The sequence below is a fragment of the Amborella trichopoda genome, chromosome 4 (genome assembly GCF_054954075.1).
Source record: "Amborella trichopoda isolate Santa Cruz 75 chromosome 4, AtrichopodaSantaCruz75HAP2 v2.0, whole genome shotgun sequence".
NCBI classification, from domain to species: Eukaryota; Viridiplantae; Streptophyta; class Magnoliopsida; order Amborellales; family Amborellaceae; genus Amborella; species Amborella trichopoda.
In genome coordinates, this window is record NC_142339.1 from 12822895 (window position 1) to 12840022 (window position 17128).

At 33.0% G+C, this 17128-nt stretch overlaps 1 protein-coding gene across 1 annotated transcript; it reads left to right on the forward strand.

Moving 5' to 3' along the window:
* Window positions 1-3358: 3358 nt before the first annotated feature.
* Window positions 3359-3763, forward strand: LOC18423194 (calcium-binding allergen Ole e 8). Its single transcript, XM_006827796.3, has one exon. The coding sequence runs from the start codon at window positions 3359-3361 to the stop codon at window positions 3761-3763; it is 405 nt and encodes a 134-aa protein (XP_006827859.1).
* The last annotated feature ends 13365 nt before the right edge of the window (window positions 3764-17128 follow it).

The following is a 17128-nucleotide window of genomic DNA, read 5'->3' on the forward strand; positions in this document are numbered from 1 at the left end:
TGATGGAAAACATGTTGGAAAACATTTTTCTATTACTTCTAGCAGGCTTTTCTGTTGATCTGATATAATGGCTAAGGCAGGCAGATTAGGGTACCCATTTAAGAGCTCACTCAATATACTTAACAATCAATACCAACTCTGGTAATTCTCCTTCTCAACCACTGCAAATGCCAATGGGAAGAGCCCATTATTTGCATCTACCGCGATGTCGCACAATAATATGCCTTGATACTTTCCTTTTAGGAATGTTCCATCAATACCAATTAGTGGCCTGCATCAATTGACAAACCCCATAATGCATGAACGATAGGCAATAAATAGTCATTTGAACCTGCGTTCATCTGTGTGGATGCGAACTTCGGTTCCCGGTTTAGTTCTTCTGATCTTCTCAATATACAGGGGGAGGTCATGGTATTGTTGTTCATGCGATCCATCTATCATCTCTCTAGCAACTTTTTTTCCCTACCAAGCTTGCATCTAGGAAAGCCTGACCCCGTGATGACGTTGAACATCATTTACAATATCTTTTGCTTTAATTTTTGGTTGGTCAAGAAGGCGACCTTTAATCTTTTTTGCCGCCCAATCACTACGAGCTAGTGGCTGATGGACCCTCACCATTGGACCACTACATGTGTGCTCCTTAACTATAGACTTCACTTTAAAGTATGCGGTACTGCCAACTCGTAAGCATCGCACTTGCCATGTGCATCCATCTGCCTTGCAACTTTCTCACACCCGTCCTAATTCACTTTTGTCAAACTTCAAAACAAAATTGTTGTGGACTGCAAAATCAACTAGATGATGCCGACATGCATTAATATTTTCAAAAAATTGCCCAACATTCAATTAAACCTCGTTACCAACTACTCTACATGGACTCTCTAGTGGTTCAATGTCCTCCATATTACGCTCTGGTACGAGCTCAGGGTTGGGCACCACTCCAATGTTTTGATCTTACTCAGGTAAAGTGTTACGCCGACTATTGACAAAAGATAGAATATAAGATGAAGCAACAATTTCTACACATATAAGATTCAAATAAAGCAATTTACAGATCAAAAAATAAATTGTAGATATATCTATTCCTTGAAGATGGGCCCTCAGCAACAAATTCTTGTTGTACCTCGGCAATATATACTGCAATTCTCGAAGATTCCCCTCCCAACATAATGGATACATCTATATCATTGCTAACATCAATCAAATCAAGTCCACTAGATAGACTTGTGTTGTGGTACATAATAGCTAATTTGTTTGGATCACACTAGATTAAATGTGTAAAATAACTTTTTAGTTCCTCCAAGGAACTATTCCCATTATACTTTGTGACCTTTAATTTTCATCCTTTATAAATAACATTATCAGTTGCACTCCTTTAGTAGCCATCGTCAATACTGCTGTATTAAATGAATAACAAAGTTACTGTTATAAAAAATCAATACAAAAATATTACCAAAAATTGATATATTTCTAACTATTTTAGGGTTCATAAAATCTGAGTATTGCATAATAGATTGAAATAGTGTACTACTAAAATTGTCAGTAGCGATCGTCAATACTCATGTATTAAATGAATAGCAAAATTAGTGTTACAAAAAAATTACCAAAAATTGGGATATTTATAACTACTTTAGGGTTCATAAAATATGAATATCATTACAAAATAGATTGAAATAGTGTACTACTAAAATTATGAGTAATACTCACATAAATACAAAATAAATAATAAATTTTATTACAAACAAACAAGTTTAACAATTAGTTCGTCAAAACAAAGAATACAATGTATCAACATGATACAAACAACAAATAATTATATAAAAAAACAACAAATAATTATATAAAAAAATAACTTCATCAATATTAAACAAATTCCATTTATTAATCTCAAATACACAACAAATGTTATTAACAAAATTAAATATTCTAAATAATAACAAATAAATAAACTTTAATTAATCAACCGTATAAAGAAAGAGTAAGAACGGTACCAATTACGTCCAAATAGTGAGTCAATCTCTTCAACTTTGTGGGTTACTATATTAAGGGACAGTAAAAGGGATATGTTCTTTCAATGATCGATTTTTCCTAACTTTATAAAAATAAAAATATATAAGTTTTCGCTCATGCACGGAAGTCTTGGCAAGCAAAATTTCGGATGTTCAACATCTGAAATTCTCAAAATTTCGGATATTCAACATCCGAAATTCTTAGAATTTTGGATGTTCAACATCCGAAATTTGATACGTGACTGTTTTAACTGTGGCTGTTTTTGGATGTTGAACATCCGAAAAAAGGCAAAAGTGTCTTTTTTAAAAAAAGACGTTTTGAAAGATAAAAAACATACAGATGAGTAATAACGGAAACTATTAGGTGTAGCCGTAATAACGGGAACTATTAGGTGTAGCCGTAATAATGTAAAGTATAACGGATATATATATATATATATATATAATTTTCTCTTTATTTTTGGTATAAAGAGATCCCAATCATCGATCATTTATTTTTGGCATAAAGAGATCACAATCATCATTAGTCGTCAAATGCCAAATTGGGTGGTTGGGGGTGTGACGTTGATCCCTCTTATAGTCCAAATAAAATTCTCTCTCATATCTAGTCATCTGATTTCAAATGTAGCGGATAACATTCTTTTTAGGGTGAAGTTTGTATAAGGTGCCCACTTTATATTATATAAGTGTGGCGCACATCTAAATTTTCTGGAAAAATGTAATTGCTATGTAGGAAACCTTACGTTGGCTTGAAAATCGATGTTTAACTATGAAATTTAAAATTTTAAATACAATGCAAATTGATCATATCTATAAATACTTCAAAAATCTTTAAAATAGATGGTTCAAATAAGTTGTTATAAGATGAATTATTTTGAGGACTTTAAATTCTTTTTTTTTCTTTATACCATACATATGTCAAGGTCGAGATGATCAATTAGAAGGTCCAACTTCGAAACGCTTTTTTTCACATTATTTTTTAGAAGCACCTTACTTATGTAGAATACAAATTTATATAAACTTTTTCCTTCTTTTTATAGGACAAAGTCCCAAAACCTAAAAACCTAAAGGGGTCCATCTTAACTACTAAACCAAGATGCCACCACAAAAGCCTTACTTTCTTTTGAGACACTGCCCTTTGCTGTTTATTTCAACTTTGAATCTCCACTGTAGGCAGCATAAAGTGAAATAACACAAAGTAGGAAAAGGATGAACAATTCCTTGATTCCAAACCTCCCCTTTACCTTTTCTTCATGCCTACACTGGCCCATAGTTGTTCTTATTTCTCTTCACCAAGCTCTATAAGAAGCTAGTGGTGAGAATTTGCGTAAATACAAAATCCCCCAACAATGGCTCAAAACCAGCAACTTGTGCTCTCAGGATCCCCTTCATTGAGAACCGGTGGACTGCATCCTGCCCGAGATCTACTACGCCTACAGCAAGCCTTCCAGGCCTTTGATGCAAATGGAAATGGCCTAATCTCAGCTCTGGAGCTGGAGGGGATCATGAAGTCACTTGGTTGTGATTCAAGTAAGCATTTGCCAGAGGAAATCATGAAGCAAGGGGACCAAAATAGGGATCGGTTGGTTAGCATTAATGTCGGGGATATTTTTAAAGACGTTTTTGAAAAGTTGGATCTGAATGGAAATCGAGTGGTGAGTGACGAGGAGCTCGAGGGGTTGGCACCAGAGGAGGGCCAAGAGCTCATGTGGCTATTCATTGGGATGGGATGCTGTCCGGACTTTGAGGATTAAAGCTCCTAGCTGGTGCACTAACCTGAACACTATAGTTTGATGGTAACATAATGGAAGAATGTATAAAAATAGATCATGAAGATCTTATATGTACATAATAAAAGTTCAGTTTCAGTTTCATAAAAATGCAGCTTAGCTTCTCGATCTAGTTTATGTTTACATAATAGAAGTTCAGTTTCAGTTTCATAAAAATGCAGCTTTGCTCCTCGATCTAGTTTATGTTTAGATAGATGATCATGACAACCAAGGTATGGTATCATGGGGTTTAGTTGTTTTGTAAAATTTTGAATAGAAAACTCTCTTAAAATTAGTATATCCGTAATAGTGTGTTTGCACCATCCGCTCTGTTAGCCATAACTACTCAAAAAAATGGATTGCCAAACCCGGTCACCAATAACCAATCTTCACTAGAAATACTGATTGGATCGGATTGGTTGAGAGCACTAAAAAACAGTAGTAATAACAAACAATTAGCTGGTGGGAATTGAACCTTGGTTCGCTAGAACCAGATCGCTTCCACCCTCCATTGATATTGGATTAAACCGAGGGATTCTGGTTGATGCGGCTCATGAAGTTTCTATAAGGCTTAGGCTTTATAAAAACAAAATAAAGCCTCATCTCAAATCTTAATCCGGAAAGCATTTTCGCATTAGAAGTTTATGTGATGGCTCAAAAATCAATTTTCAACACCGATAATAAATTTTGAAACTTAAAAAATTGCACAAATATTGTGGATCTGTGAACACTTATTTGTAGGGCAAAATGGAAGGCCTAGATAATTTGTTGTAATATAAACTATTTTTACATCTTGAAATCCCAATTGTTTTTCACAATCATAATATTCAAATGGAGATGATTGATTTAAAGGTTTCCCAGCACTTGAATGGCAATTTTCTATGAGTTAAAGAAAAACAAAAAGCAAATATATGAGATGAGACCATTTGCATCATTCATTGTTAGATTTCAAATTTGGGTAGCTAAAGATATATTATTAATTGGACGCAAAGGCCAAAGTAAGATTTCTTGAATGTACACTTTCATTTCACATCCACCGGCTAAAAGTGAGTGTGACATTTTTATAGTAACAATAAAGGAAAATGATCTAATGCAATAGTTGTACAGTATAATAATGTAACCACACCTTTAGAAAACTATATTTTTTGCATATGTATGACCTTAAAGTTTACATATATTTTTTTTTCATCCTCATAATCTATCCTACAAAAAACAAAATTCAATTTGCACTCTAGATATAATCAAATTAGTACCCATCCAACAATGAATCTTGACCATCCATTTGGTGACTTTCAAGATCTAGGCCTAAACAAATTAAAAAATCACCTTTTTTTTTTTAGTATTATTAATATAATGATGATAATGCTATATAAACATTTTGGGAATAAAAAAATCATTCTAAGGCCTATATCTAACCATCTTAATAAAATAGACGCCTTATATTAATTGGGCTAGAATGAAAACTTTCTAGAGCATTTTATCAAAAAAAACAAATTTGTGATTGTTCTTCGGAACGAAAAGAGTGTACATTTAAAAATTTATGTCAAACAAATGTCTCTAACATGGTTGGATTATACTACTATACAACCGTTGCATGAAATTATTCTTCAAAAATAAATAGTACCATAATACACAATCCAAAAAAAAATATTTACTTGATTTTATGTAATTTTGAGTTTGATTTCGATACAGTTATTGAATGGAAGTCGTTATTTTTTAGTTTTTAAAACAAGTTCAAACTCCATGTTGGATGGAGTTTGAAATTTCCCATTCTCTGGATGATGCTCTAATTTTTTTTCTTTTTCAATGATTACAAAGATTTATTTGGAAAATGTCTTCCCCACATTCTCTTAGGTATCATTCATCCCCACCGAATCTAATCCTCCAATATCTATAACTACCATCCACCACAAATCAATCTCTCTCTCTATCTCTCTCTCTCTCTCTCTCTCTCTCATAAGCCCAATTGATTTCTTTATTTTCCGTAAATTTGCTGTTTAATTATCCACTTCAATTAAACTCGCTTGAGAGATAGATTATTTTATATTTTTATTTTATTAATTTCATTTTTTATTTATCTTATTTACTATCTATCATATTAATATATCATTTTTTATTAAGGTAGATCATTTCGATATTAGAAGTAATATATTAATATAATGATAACTCGAGTATTGTAATTTAGTAATTAATTATGGGAATGTCTACAAAGGGATCATTTATCTTTCGATGCGGTTTGTATAGAGCCGAGGCTCTAAACAATCAAAGTAGAGTGCACCTTCAAATAGTGTCGTGAAATGTGGTTTCAATATTGGAAATCTTTGTTATAGACTTGAAATATATTTTCATATATAATTATATAATTTAAAGCTTCAAAAATAGTGTAGATCGAGCAAATCTATGAGAACTTAAAAATCTAAAAAATTGACGGTCCAAAAATACATTACTAGATGCTCTATTTCCAAAACTTGAAATCCATTTTTTGTCTCATGTTCATGCATCTTGAGGTCTAGATAATCAATTTGAGGACATTTGGGCATCAAAACAACATCTTTTAGTGAAAATTTTGAGGTGGGCTATAACTTGATTGTTTAGAGCCTCGGCTCTAAACTTTTTCCCTTATCTTTTGTATAGATGGTTTAGGGTGAGTTACAAAGTTCAAGATATTTTTTGGAACTTGTCTATTCAATGACATTCTTCCAACCACTCATGTTGAAATTTAAGGAACAAAAGTGATTGTGACCTCCTTATACAAAATATAAAGGGTCTTTTTGTAGACAATATCATTAATTATTTATATTATAAAATACATAATATATAATTTTTTATTACAAATGAAAATGATAAATTTTTTTATATTTGAAGTTATTATAAAATAAAGTTAAAATTTATTTATATTTCTATGGTACAATTATAACCTCAATAACTCTACTTTTAGATTGTAGTATTATAGCATACATGAAAATAAGATTTGAAATATTCAATATTAAGAAACAATGTGAATTTATGAATATAAAAGAAATTACATTTGGAATTAAATTTTTAAATGAAGGTTAACTTAAAGGGTGCGGTTTGTATAAGGCCGACGCACTTATATAAACTTTTACCTAACTTAAATGGTAAGGAATAGTTAGTTCGGCTCTGACAATTATGAGGTGTACATTGAGCAAGTCAGTGAATTGATGAGAATATTCAAAGATTGACACCATTATGACGAAGAGAAAGAACATTTTTATATTGGTATTAGGTTTTATTTCAATAATTGTATTTTGGATAGAATAAATATATCCATGATGATTATATACTATCTTTTTTTTTTTCTATTGGTGTGAATGTAATAGTCAACAATTATCCAGACAGGCAAATGAAGATTTAATATTCACTAATTTTTCAAAATACTAAAAGTACATAATACTCAAACCCCATTTTTACTGGAAACTCAAAACACAATCTTTATGGGTTTTTACTGAGTTTTTTAAATTTTTTTGAGGTCGATCAGGCCAATTAACCAATCTGAATCGTCGATCCACTGATTCTATCCAGTTTTCAAGATGGCCAATCCATATCACTAAACCATTTTTTAAATCTTAGTATATCAGTACATATATATACAAACCAACAACTGCATTTAGAAAAAGAAAAAGTTTATATAAGGTGGCAACCTTAAAATGTAAAATTAAATATGCGCCTAAAAAATCCATCCAAAGTTATTGTTTTAATGTCGGAAAAACCATTGAATTGATCATCTTGACATTGAGATGTGTGAATATGAAGAAAACAAAGATTTTGAATCTCAAAAATAGTGCATCTTGCAACATATTATCTAGACCGTCAATTTTCAAGATTTGTATATGTTTATCGATCTACTTGATTTTAACTATTTTTAGAGTTAAAATTTTATAATTAGATACAAAAATAGATTTTCAGATAATCCTAAGAGTTTTTTATAACAAAATTATATGTTACGATAAAATTTGGAGGTGCATTAATTGGATTGTTTAATGTTGCAACCCTACAGAAACCACACCCTTTAGAAAAGGACAAATTTTATATAAGATTGCAACCTTAAAATGTAGAATTGAAGATGCACCTCAAAAATCTATCGAAAGGATTGTTTTACTATTGAAAAACCCTCTAATTGATCATCTCGCCGTTCATCTTGCAATACATTATCTAGACCGCCAATTTTCAAGTTTTTATATAAAGATCTACTTGATTTTACCCACTTTTGAAGTTTAAAAATTTATAATTACATATAAAAATAGATTTTCGGATAATCCTAAAACTACTTTATACCAAAAATTAAATATTATGATAAAATTTGAGGCTGCAAAAAAAAAAAAGGAATCGGCACCAAAAGCCATAACAAATTCTGTATTTACATGTCACTCATAAAAAGTAAAAACTAAAAAACTTAAGCCCCCCTTTTACCCCTGCTACATAGTAAGAGAAGTAAAGAAAAAAACACCCTCCCAATAAAATTTACATAACAGTTAAAAAATAAAAAAACATCTATAAAAATTACACAGCATTTCCAAAATCAAAATATGGGGCCTCGAACCTCACATCCATTTCATCCCCATAAACCACATTGCTTCTTCTGCTCAAGAAGTGAAGAAGTTAAGCACCACCTCTTCACTTTGGTTGCCGGAAAATAAATTCCGGTGGTTTTCCGGCATAGAACTCCCCAGTATTTCTGTTCCTCTTTTTCCTTGTTTTCCCTTTTTCCGATCCATTCCCGTTGATCCATTGCCGGAATTACCAGCGGCCGTCGATCTCTTCTCCATGTATTCCTCCTAACGTACTCTTCCAGTATAAAAACGTCCATGGTGTTTTGAATTGTAACGCCGACACGGTTAAAGTTAACACTCGACTCCTTCCTTTTTATAGAGAGGGGTTCGGTTCAAACGCCAAAAGCGCAGCGGACGGAATCGGTGCGCGTTTCATCCAATTGAAATATGATTTGTTCCTATCGATGCCCTCCGTTTTATCTTTAATTACAAGCCTATCTTTCTCCAATTTGAGCTTGTCGAGTTGCTACTTTTTTTTCTTTTTTTTTTTTTTTTTTGTCACAACTCTATCTTATCAATTTCCAAATTTTTGCGTCTTTTTTTTTTTTTCTTTTTTTAAAATTCCTACCAATTTTGGGATGAAGATTACGATATTTTGGCTCTAATTAAAAAAAACAGCTTTTGGCCCAAAAATTTCAAAGTGATTGGAAATGGCCAGATGGATTAATAGCGATGCAATGAAAATATTGGCCTTTATATGGCATGAAATAGATAAAAGCAAGGTTTTAAAAAAACGGACGAGTGACTCAGATTGTCCCTTCAAATTTCTGATCGGATTCAACAATCTGATTTACCGAATTGAAAATTTTTAAAAAATTAAATGGGTTCGGTTTTCTGATAGATACAGCCAAAATCGAACCAAACTAACCAGTTCAATGATTAAAAAAAGGTGGCGTTAGTATGTACCGATTCTTTGATAGTACCAACCCAATACAAACCCTCCAATTCATGAGAGAACCTGCTAATTCCCAATATTGTATAGGATGTGAATCGATCCGACCAATTCCTGATTTAGATAAATTGGTTCCAATCCGTATCCCCGATTTGCCTTGGATAAAAGTGTAATTGTTATAAGATCGTTCAAATTAGAAAGAGGGGAAGGGTATTTCTATAACTATAGGCAAAGTTGAGGTGGAAATTTTGTGTTGGGTTATGCTGTGGGCTCTTTCCTATGTGAAAAAAAGTGGGCTGCAAATTTGGTGTTGGGTTATGCTGTGGGCTCTTTCCCAAGTGGGCTTATTTGGGGGTGGAAATGGGACGCGTGGGTTCAAGGCAACACATGAGTCATTACGAAGGGCCAACCGTTGTATAGTAATATGATGCAATAGCTTTAAAATATTATTTTATGTCTTTTTATTTGATTTAAAATTTGAAATATATAATCTTTTCATTCTAATAAATAATAAATAAAAAAAATTGAAAACACAATTTAGAAAGTATTTTTTTAGTCCAATTAACATAGGCCGTTTCTTTTGGTGAGATACATAGATCTAGGCCTAAAAAGGAATTTTTCATTTTCAATTTTTTTGTCTGTCTTTATTATCATTAGATGAATAATATTAAAAAATAAAAAATGATTTTGAATTTATAAAGGCTAAGATCTTGAAATTCACAAAGTGAATGGTTTAGATTCATTTTTGGAGGGGACTCATTTTGACCATATCTAGGGTTCAAATTGAACTTTTTTTTTTTTGGGGGGGGGGGAGGGGATTGATTATTGAGATGAAGAGAGTGTGTGTGCAAAATTTGAGGTCATACAAATACCACAAATATTGTTTTCTAGAAGTGTCGTTGCATTATACTATGATAAAACCGTTGCATTGGATCATTGCTCATTATGAAAGGAATGAATGAAGGTGATTGGATTTGAAGTAAATAAAACAATAATATACAAATTAAAAAGGCTTGCTGGTCTTACGGGAGCAAAACCGTGAATTTGCTCCCGCGGTATAGAACTCAGTAGGAATATTTAGAGGAAATATTTTGATAGGGTTGAAGCCCAATCAAAATAAGTGAAACCTCACCTTAAAACTCACCAAAAATTATAGTTTTGACATTAAAAAACCTTCAAATTGATCATCTCGACCTTGACTATATGGTTTTAAAAAAAGGCACGGTTTGTATAGAGATGAGGTTCTAAACAATCAAAGTAAAACACACCTTCAAATAGTATCGAGAAATGTGGTTTCAATACTGTAAATCTTTGTGATAGCCTTAAAATATCTTTTCATCTTTAATTATAAAATTTAAAGCTTCAAAAATAGTGCAGATCTATGAAAATTTGAAAATCTTGAAAATTAATTGTCCAAAATGTGTCAGAAGATGCACTATTTCCAAAACTTTAAATTAATTTTTTTATCATGTCCATGCATCTTGATGTCAAGATGATCAATTTTGAAAATATTTGGGCATCAAAACAACCTCTTATAGTGAAATTTTTGGTGTGGGCTCTAATTTGATTGGTTAGAGCCTCGACTCTATATAAACTTTTTTCTTTTAAAAACGTTAGTTAGGATTCCAAGACTCAAAATACTGTATATTATAAAATATCATCTAGACCATCTATTTCGCTTTAAAAATAAGTACTTGCAAGATATGTACCATTTTTTAAGCTTCAAATTTCATAGTCGGCGTTGGAAATTGATTTTTTGGAGCCACAGTGAAGATTTCTGATATCCAAAAAGTGCTTTTCGGATGAGGATTCAAGGTAAGGTTTTATTTTGTTTTAATAGAGCCTAGGCCTGATAGAATGTTAAAAAAAAAAAAAAAAAGAGCCTACTTATTGAAACTGCATCCATATTTTTGACCAAGTTTGGGAGATGCAACCTCATACTCATAACCAACTTAAGGAAAAAAACACAAACTTAAGTAGGACTCCATATCACCTTAAAAAAAGTTAAGGTCCAAATAATGAATAATAAACGTCTAGAAAGATAATATCTAGGTCTCAAAGAACTCAAAATCTAAATTATTTTAAAAATTTATCTAATAATACTTAGATGGATCCCAAATATTCGGATAAGAAATCTTCTGAAGTTACTCTTTTGCCTGAGACCGTTGTTATGCAATCTGCTCTCGCAACATGCCATACACCCTCATAGATAAAAGAGTCGGTGAACATGAGGTCGTAACTCGTAAAAAAAATTAAATAAAAGACAGGAAGCAGCACCATGTGTGCAAGCACGCCCATCGTTCAAGCCTTTTCGAAAGTTTGTACCACCAAATAAAATAGAGATGGTCAGTATGTGAGCGAGCCCCTCTCATACTTCCTCAACTTAGCAAGACCACCTCTCTTATTTACTCTCTTTCTCCCACTTTGTTAAGAAAATGACCAAGTTTAGAAGGGAACGGGCAGCTTCGTTTAGTAAACCAGCAATTTTCTACAGTAGTAGCGATTCGGACCGCTGATTCACCATTATGGATTGTTTTTTTGGATGCTCGATCCAGGCCACGGATCTGTTTTTTAAATCATTGGACTCATTGATAAAATTAGCCAAAAAATATTACTCTCAGTATTTATTCATTACTCCCTCAAGTAAAATCCTTTCTAAGATCAATTTTAGGACTTCAAATTTTAGGGATGTAACCTCTTTAAATCATAGATTAATCCTCATATCCTAATTGCACTCTCTATGCACTAGAAAAACTAATATTTAAAATTGAATATAGACTATCCAATATCTTGAGGGTAAGATCTAAGTGTTAGAAACTGAAAATGTTTTTTCTTTCTTTTTAATAATCATCCAGTGATTGTTAGGTGGTTCTTAAAATTATAGAACAAAAAATTCATCTCAAGTAGGTCTTCATAAAGGGGGAGGTGATGTACACTACGCTCCAGGGAGCATTGTATATGCACTATGAAATTATTATCTCTCTCGTGCTAATGGATGACATGATGTGGAGAATGCTAGGAACTGCTATCTTGTTCTTTATAACTCGTGTATTTTTATTAATGAGAAACAATATTTTATTAAAAAATTATTGTCAGATATTTATAGTCTTTTTTCTTTTCTTTTTCTAGTGCTAATTGAGATTTCATTTAAAAAGGAGCATGTTACAAGAGGAAGTATCAGTGAAAGCAAAAGAGAAGATAGAAAGTGAGAGGGGGAAGGAAAAGAAGAGGGCGGGAATGTTAAGTAGAAGCTATCCTAGCTAAATTATCAGCATCGCCATTCTTTTCTTTTCACTATTGATGTGATAAAAGATGACCTCTTTCTCAAGGATGGCAAGTGAAATCTCATTCATTATATGTTAACAAATAGAAAAGTGTAACTTCTTCTTTACTTTAGGGGAAAACCCATATATATTTATCAAGTGTTTGAGCGCGTATGTATGTGTTCTAGCCTTCAACATAGGAATTGGTTATTGTATACAACAAACTCATTCAAACTACAAAGAGCCTTATCTTTATCCTATTTTATAAAGAGATAGACATTATCAAATCAAGACGTATTTGCTAACACTCCTCAAACTTATGGGGGTGTAACAACATTAGTTTGCCCATCAAATAATCGTGGTGCCTTTTGCACAATGTCTTAGTGAAAATGTCAGCAATCTGCTCTTTGGAAGGAATATGAGGTAGTGGTACATCTCATCGTTCAAATTTTTCTCTTACAAAATGGTAATATACCTCAATATGCTTTATTTGCTCATGGAAAACCGGGTTGGTAACAATCTTCGTTGCGCTTTCATTATCGCAAAATAGGGGAGTAGAGGAAACTGTAGTGACACTATGATTTGCCAAAAGTTACCTCAACTAGATAATTTTTCCACATGTAGAAGACATAGCCCAATATTCTGACTCTATAAAAGCCTTCGACAGTGTAGGTTGTTTCTTAGATTTCCAAGAGATCAGAGAAGTGTCAAGAAAGACACAATAGCTGGTAGTGGAACAACGCGTTTCGGGGCAACTAGCATAAGGGGCATCTGATTATGCTCTCAAGTCTAAGGATGAAGATCTATCATATGAAAGCGTTATTTCAGTTATGGATCAAAGATAACGAATAATGCAATGAACAATAGCAAGAGGAAGTCTCCAAGAATCTAAAACAAACTAACTGACAAGCTGAACAATATGAGCTATATCTGATCGTGTCACAGTAAGATAGCCTACGCTACCAACAATCCTCCTATACATAGTTGGATCAGCTATGGGGTCGTCATCAGTCTTTCTATATTTGACATTTATTTCTAATGGTGTATCTACTCGCTTATCATTTGTGAGTCCGACCATTTCTATCATGTACTTGGTGTATTTTCTCTAACTAATTAAATAGCATTTGGGTGAGCGAGAAATTTCAAGTCCTAAGAAATAGGTAATATGGCCCAAGTCCTTCATTTGAAAGGAATTTTGGAGCACAATTTTCAAAACTTGTATATCTTGATGATTATCTCCTGTAATTAAGATATCATCAACATAAATCAAGACAAAGACATTCCCCTTGGAGGTGGATGAAATGAAGAACGAGTAGTCATTGCCACTTTGATGGTAGCATGTACCCTAAAGTGTACTCTTTAGCTTTGCAAACCAAGCATGAAGTGCTTTTCCTAATTTACACACCAAATGAGGAGACGAAGTAGGATACCCAAGTGGCGGTCTCATATAAATAGTTTTAGAAAGGTCCTCATACAAGAAGACATTCTTGATATCCATTTGGAAGATGTCTCAATTGCGTACCGCAGCAAACGCAATCAGGGTTCGAACACTGGTCATTTTAGCAACCGGGGCAAAAGTTTCATCATAGTCGAGGTCATATTCCTTATTATAACCTTTTGTGATAAGCCTAGCTTTATATCGATCCAATGTTCCATCAGATTTTAATTTACTGTATAGACTCATTTGCTTCCTACCACAGTAAGAGCTTTGAGAAGTGAGACTAAATCATAAGTATGGTTAGCCTTCAAGGCCTCAATTATGTTTGCATGGCTTGACCCCAATCTGCACTTTATGCGGCATGTTTCTAAGAACTAGGAATACAAAATGGTTCAAGTGTAGAAATTAAAGAAAAATGAATAAGTGGTTTAGGAAATCGAGTGGAGCGTCGCAACTCTAATGGGGGAGGAGGAGGTGGTGGGGTATTTGTATTACCTAGTTCTGGAGGTGATGGTAGAGGTGTAGTCAGGGACGCTCTTGATCGTTGTCCATATTGCTGCAAATTATCAAGAAAAAGAAACAAAATGGAATTAACGGATGAATTCAAGGGTAATGACTGAGATGAAGACAAAGTTTTGAAAAAATATGGAATATTTTCTTAAAAGAATCACATTTCATGATACTCTCAATTTCTTAGCTTCCTAATCAGAGCAACCATATCCTTTTTAGTCTCTCCATATCCAATAAACATGCATTTGATGGACTTAGCATCTAGCTTAGATCATTCAGATCATGGGAGAAGAACAAAACAAGTACAACCAAAGGTTTGAAGTAAAGAGTAGTTAGGGGGATGCCCATATAATTTCTCTAATGGTGAAGTATCATTCAATACAGGAATAAGTAACCTATTAATTAAGTATACACTAGTTAGCAGGCTTCTGCTCAAAGTTCTTTAGCCATATTGGAATGAAGAAGAAGTGCCCTAGTGTTCTCTTGAATGTATCTATTTTTTCTTTCTGTAACACCATTTTGTTGTGGTGCATGAGGGCAGCTTCTTTGATGTAAAATTTCCTCGTTAGCCAATAAATCTTTAAATGCTATTGACATATATTCGTCACCCGAGTCTGTACGCAAAATTTTCACCCGCGTGTTAAATTGAGTAACCACCATGGCATGAAATTCTTTAAACACCTACAATACTTCAGATTTTCGATGAAAAAGATGTATCCAAGAATATCTCGACCAATCATTGTAGAGAAAGAGGGATGCCACGACACCAGAATAATCCGCTTTTCAATAGAGTGTAAAAATGTCACATTAGCCCAATACTCATAACCAAACAGAAAGAACAAGAACAACCAAGATGAAGTAGAAGAAAAACATTCATTAAAGAAAAACATGGGGTACACAAAGGTATTACAATATTGACACTCAAGATTAACCTTAAAACATGTGACCTAGGGGAACACAAAGGCATTGCAATCTTCACAACCAAGATTAACCTTAAAACATATAACCCAATTTTCTTACCTCACACCTCTCTTTACATAGAGCTTTTTTACAGCCATATTTACTACAAAAATTATTCACTTGCAACAACTACTAATCACCTACTAGGTGCATAACTTCCTACTACACAAACTTACAAGTACAACCTCACTAAATCATTCATAATAAAATAATATAAAAATCAATATACTTTCTAAAAAATACACTTTAACAATTTTAACACTCTCTCTTAAAGTGATTTTCTAGAAAGGAGACTATGCATATGCAATCATCTCCATCATTTCCTAAAATTGAAAATCCGACCATCTAACAAGCCACCAAAGAGATTCTTAAATTCTACCAAGTAGAGCTGCATAGCCCACCATTGAATAGAGGTAATATTGGGAATATACTCCATCTTTAATCCATGAATGATAAGTTACTTCATTTGTGCCTCTAAATAGGTTCTTCTGCATCGATGGGAGATCTCCAAACAAAGATTCTAAATCTTAAGAAAAATTGGGAAATATAAAGATTGCCTTGAGTTGAGTTCCCAACTCAACATCAAAACCATTAGACCTTCCACCCGAATCCATTTTCAAAAGACAATTATGCTTCTTCACTAAAGGAGTCAAGACAACATCACCACCACCCTTGTGGTTTTGATACCATGTAGAGAAAGATGGATGCCACAACACCGGAACAATCTGCTTGTCAATTAGTGTAACAATGTCACATTAGCCCACGACTCACAATCAAAGAGAAAGAAGAACAAACAAGATGAAGTAGAAGAAAAGTATTAATTAAGGAAAAACATGGGGTACATAAAGGCATTATAATCTTGACACCGAAGATTAACCTTATTATATGTGACCCAGGAGTACACAAAGGCATTACAATCTTGATCCCCAAGATTAACTTAAAACATGTAATTCAATTTTCTCACCATGCTCCTCTTCTTAAATAGAGGTTTTTGACAACCATATTTACTACAAAAACTACCCACTTGCAACAACTACTAACCACCTAGTAGTTTCATAACTTCCTACCACACAAACTTACAAGTACAACCTCACTACATCACTCACAATAACATAACAAAAAAACTAATATATTTTTAAAAAATACACTTTAATAATTTTAACAATCCTCGATGAAGGAAACTAAATAAAATTTTCTAGTTAATGAACTGAGGGATCACTGTGAACTAAATCAAAAGTATAAATGACCTGATTCCTACTAGAACTGAAAGGTAAAGTCACAACTTTGGGAAGAATACAATCTTCACAAGATTTTTTGACCACAACCTTAGTATCAATTTTATTCAATAAATCACTAGAAGAAAACAAAGAGGACAAGTTCAAATGATGATGATTGCCTAAACGATAATGCCAAAGCCTTCAAAGTTTATTTGCATAATTTATTTCAGAATCAGAAGGAGAAAAAAAAGCACTGAGAAGAGATTGAGTCGGTTGCAAAGTCCAAGACAAAGAGTTCCCCCTTCTTACAGCCTTTCCTAATCACCTTCCTACTTCGTAGGTCCTGTATCAAACATCCAGAAGGAGGAAATGAGACAATACATTTTTGTTTAACAAGTTGACCAACATAAATTAAATTGGCTAATAGACTAGGCATATGGAAAACATTAGAAATATAAAAAGGTAGAGAGTCATAAGATGTAATAAACAATGAGCCAAC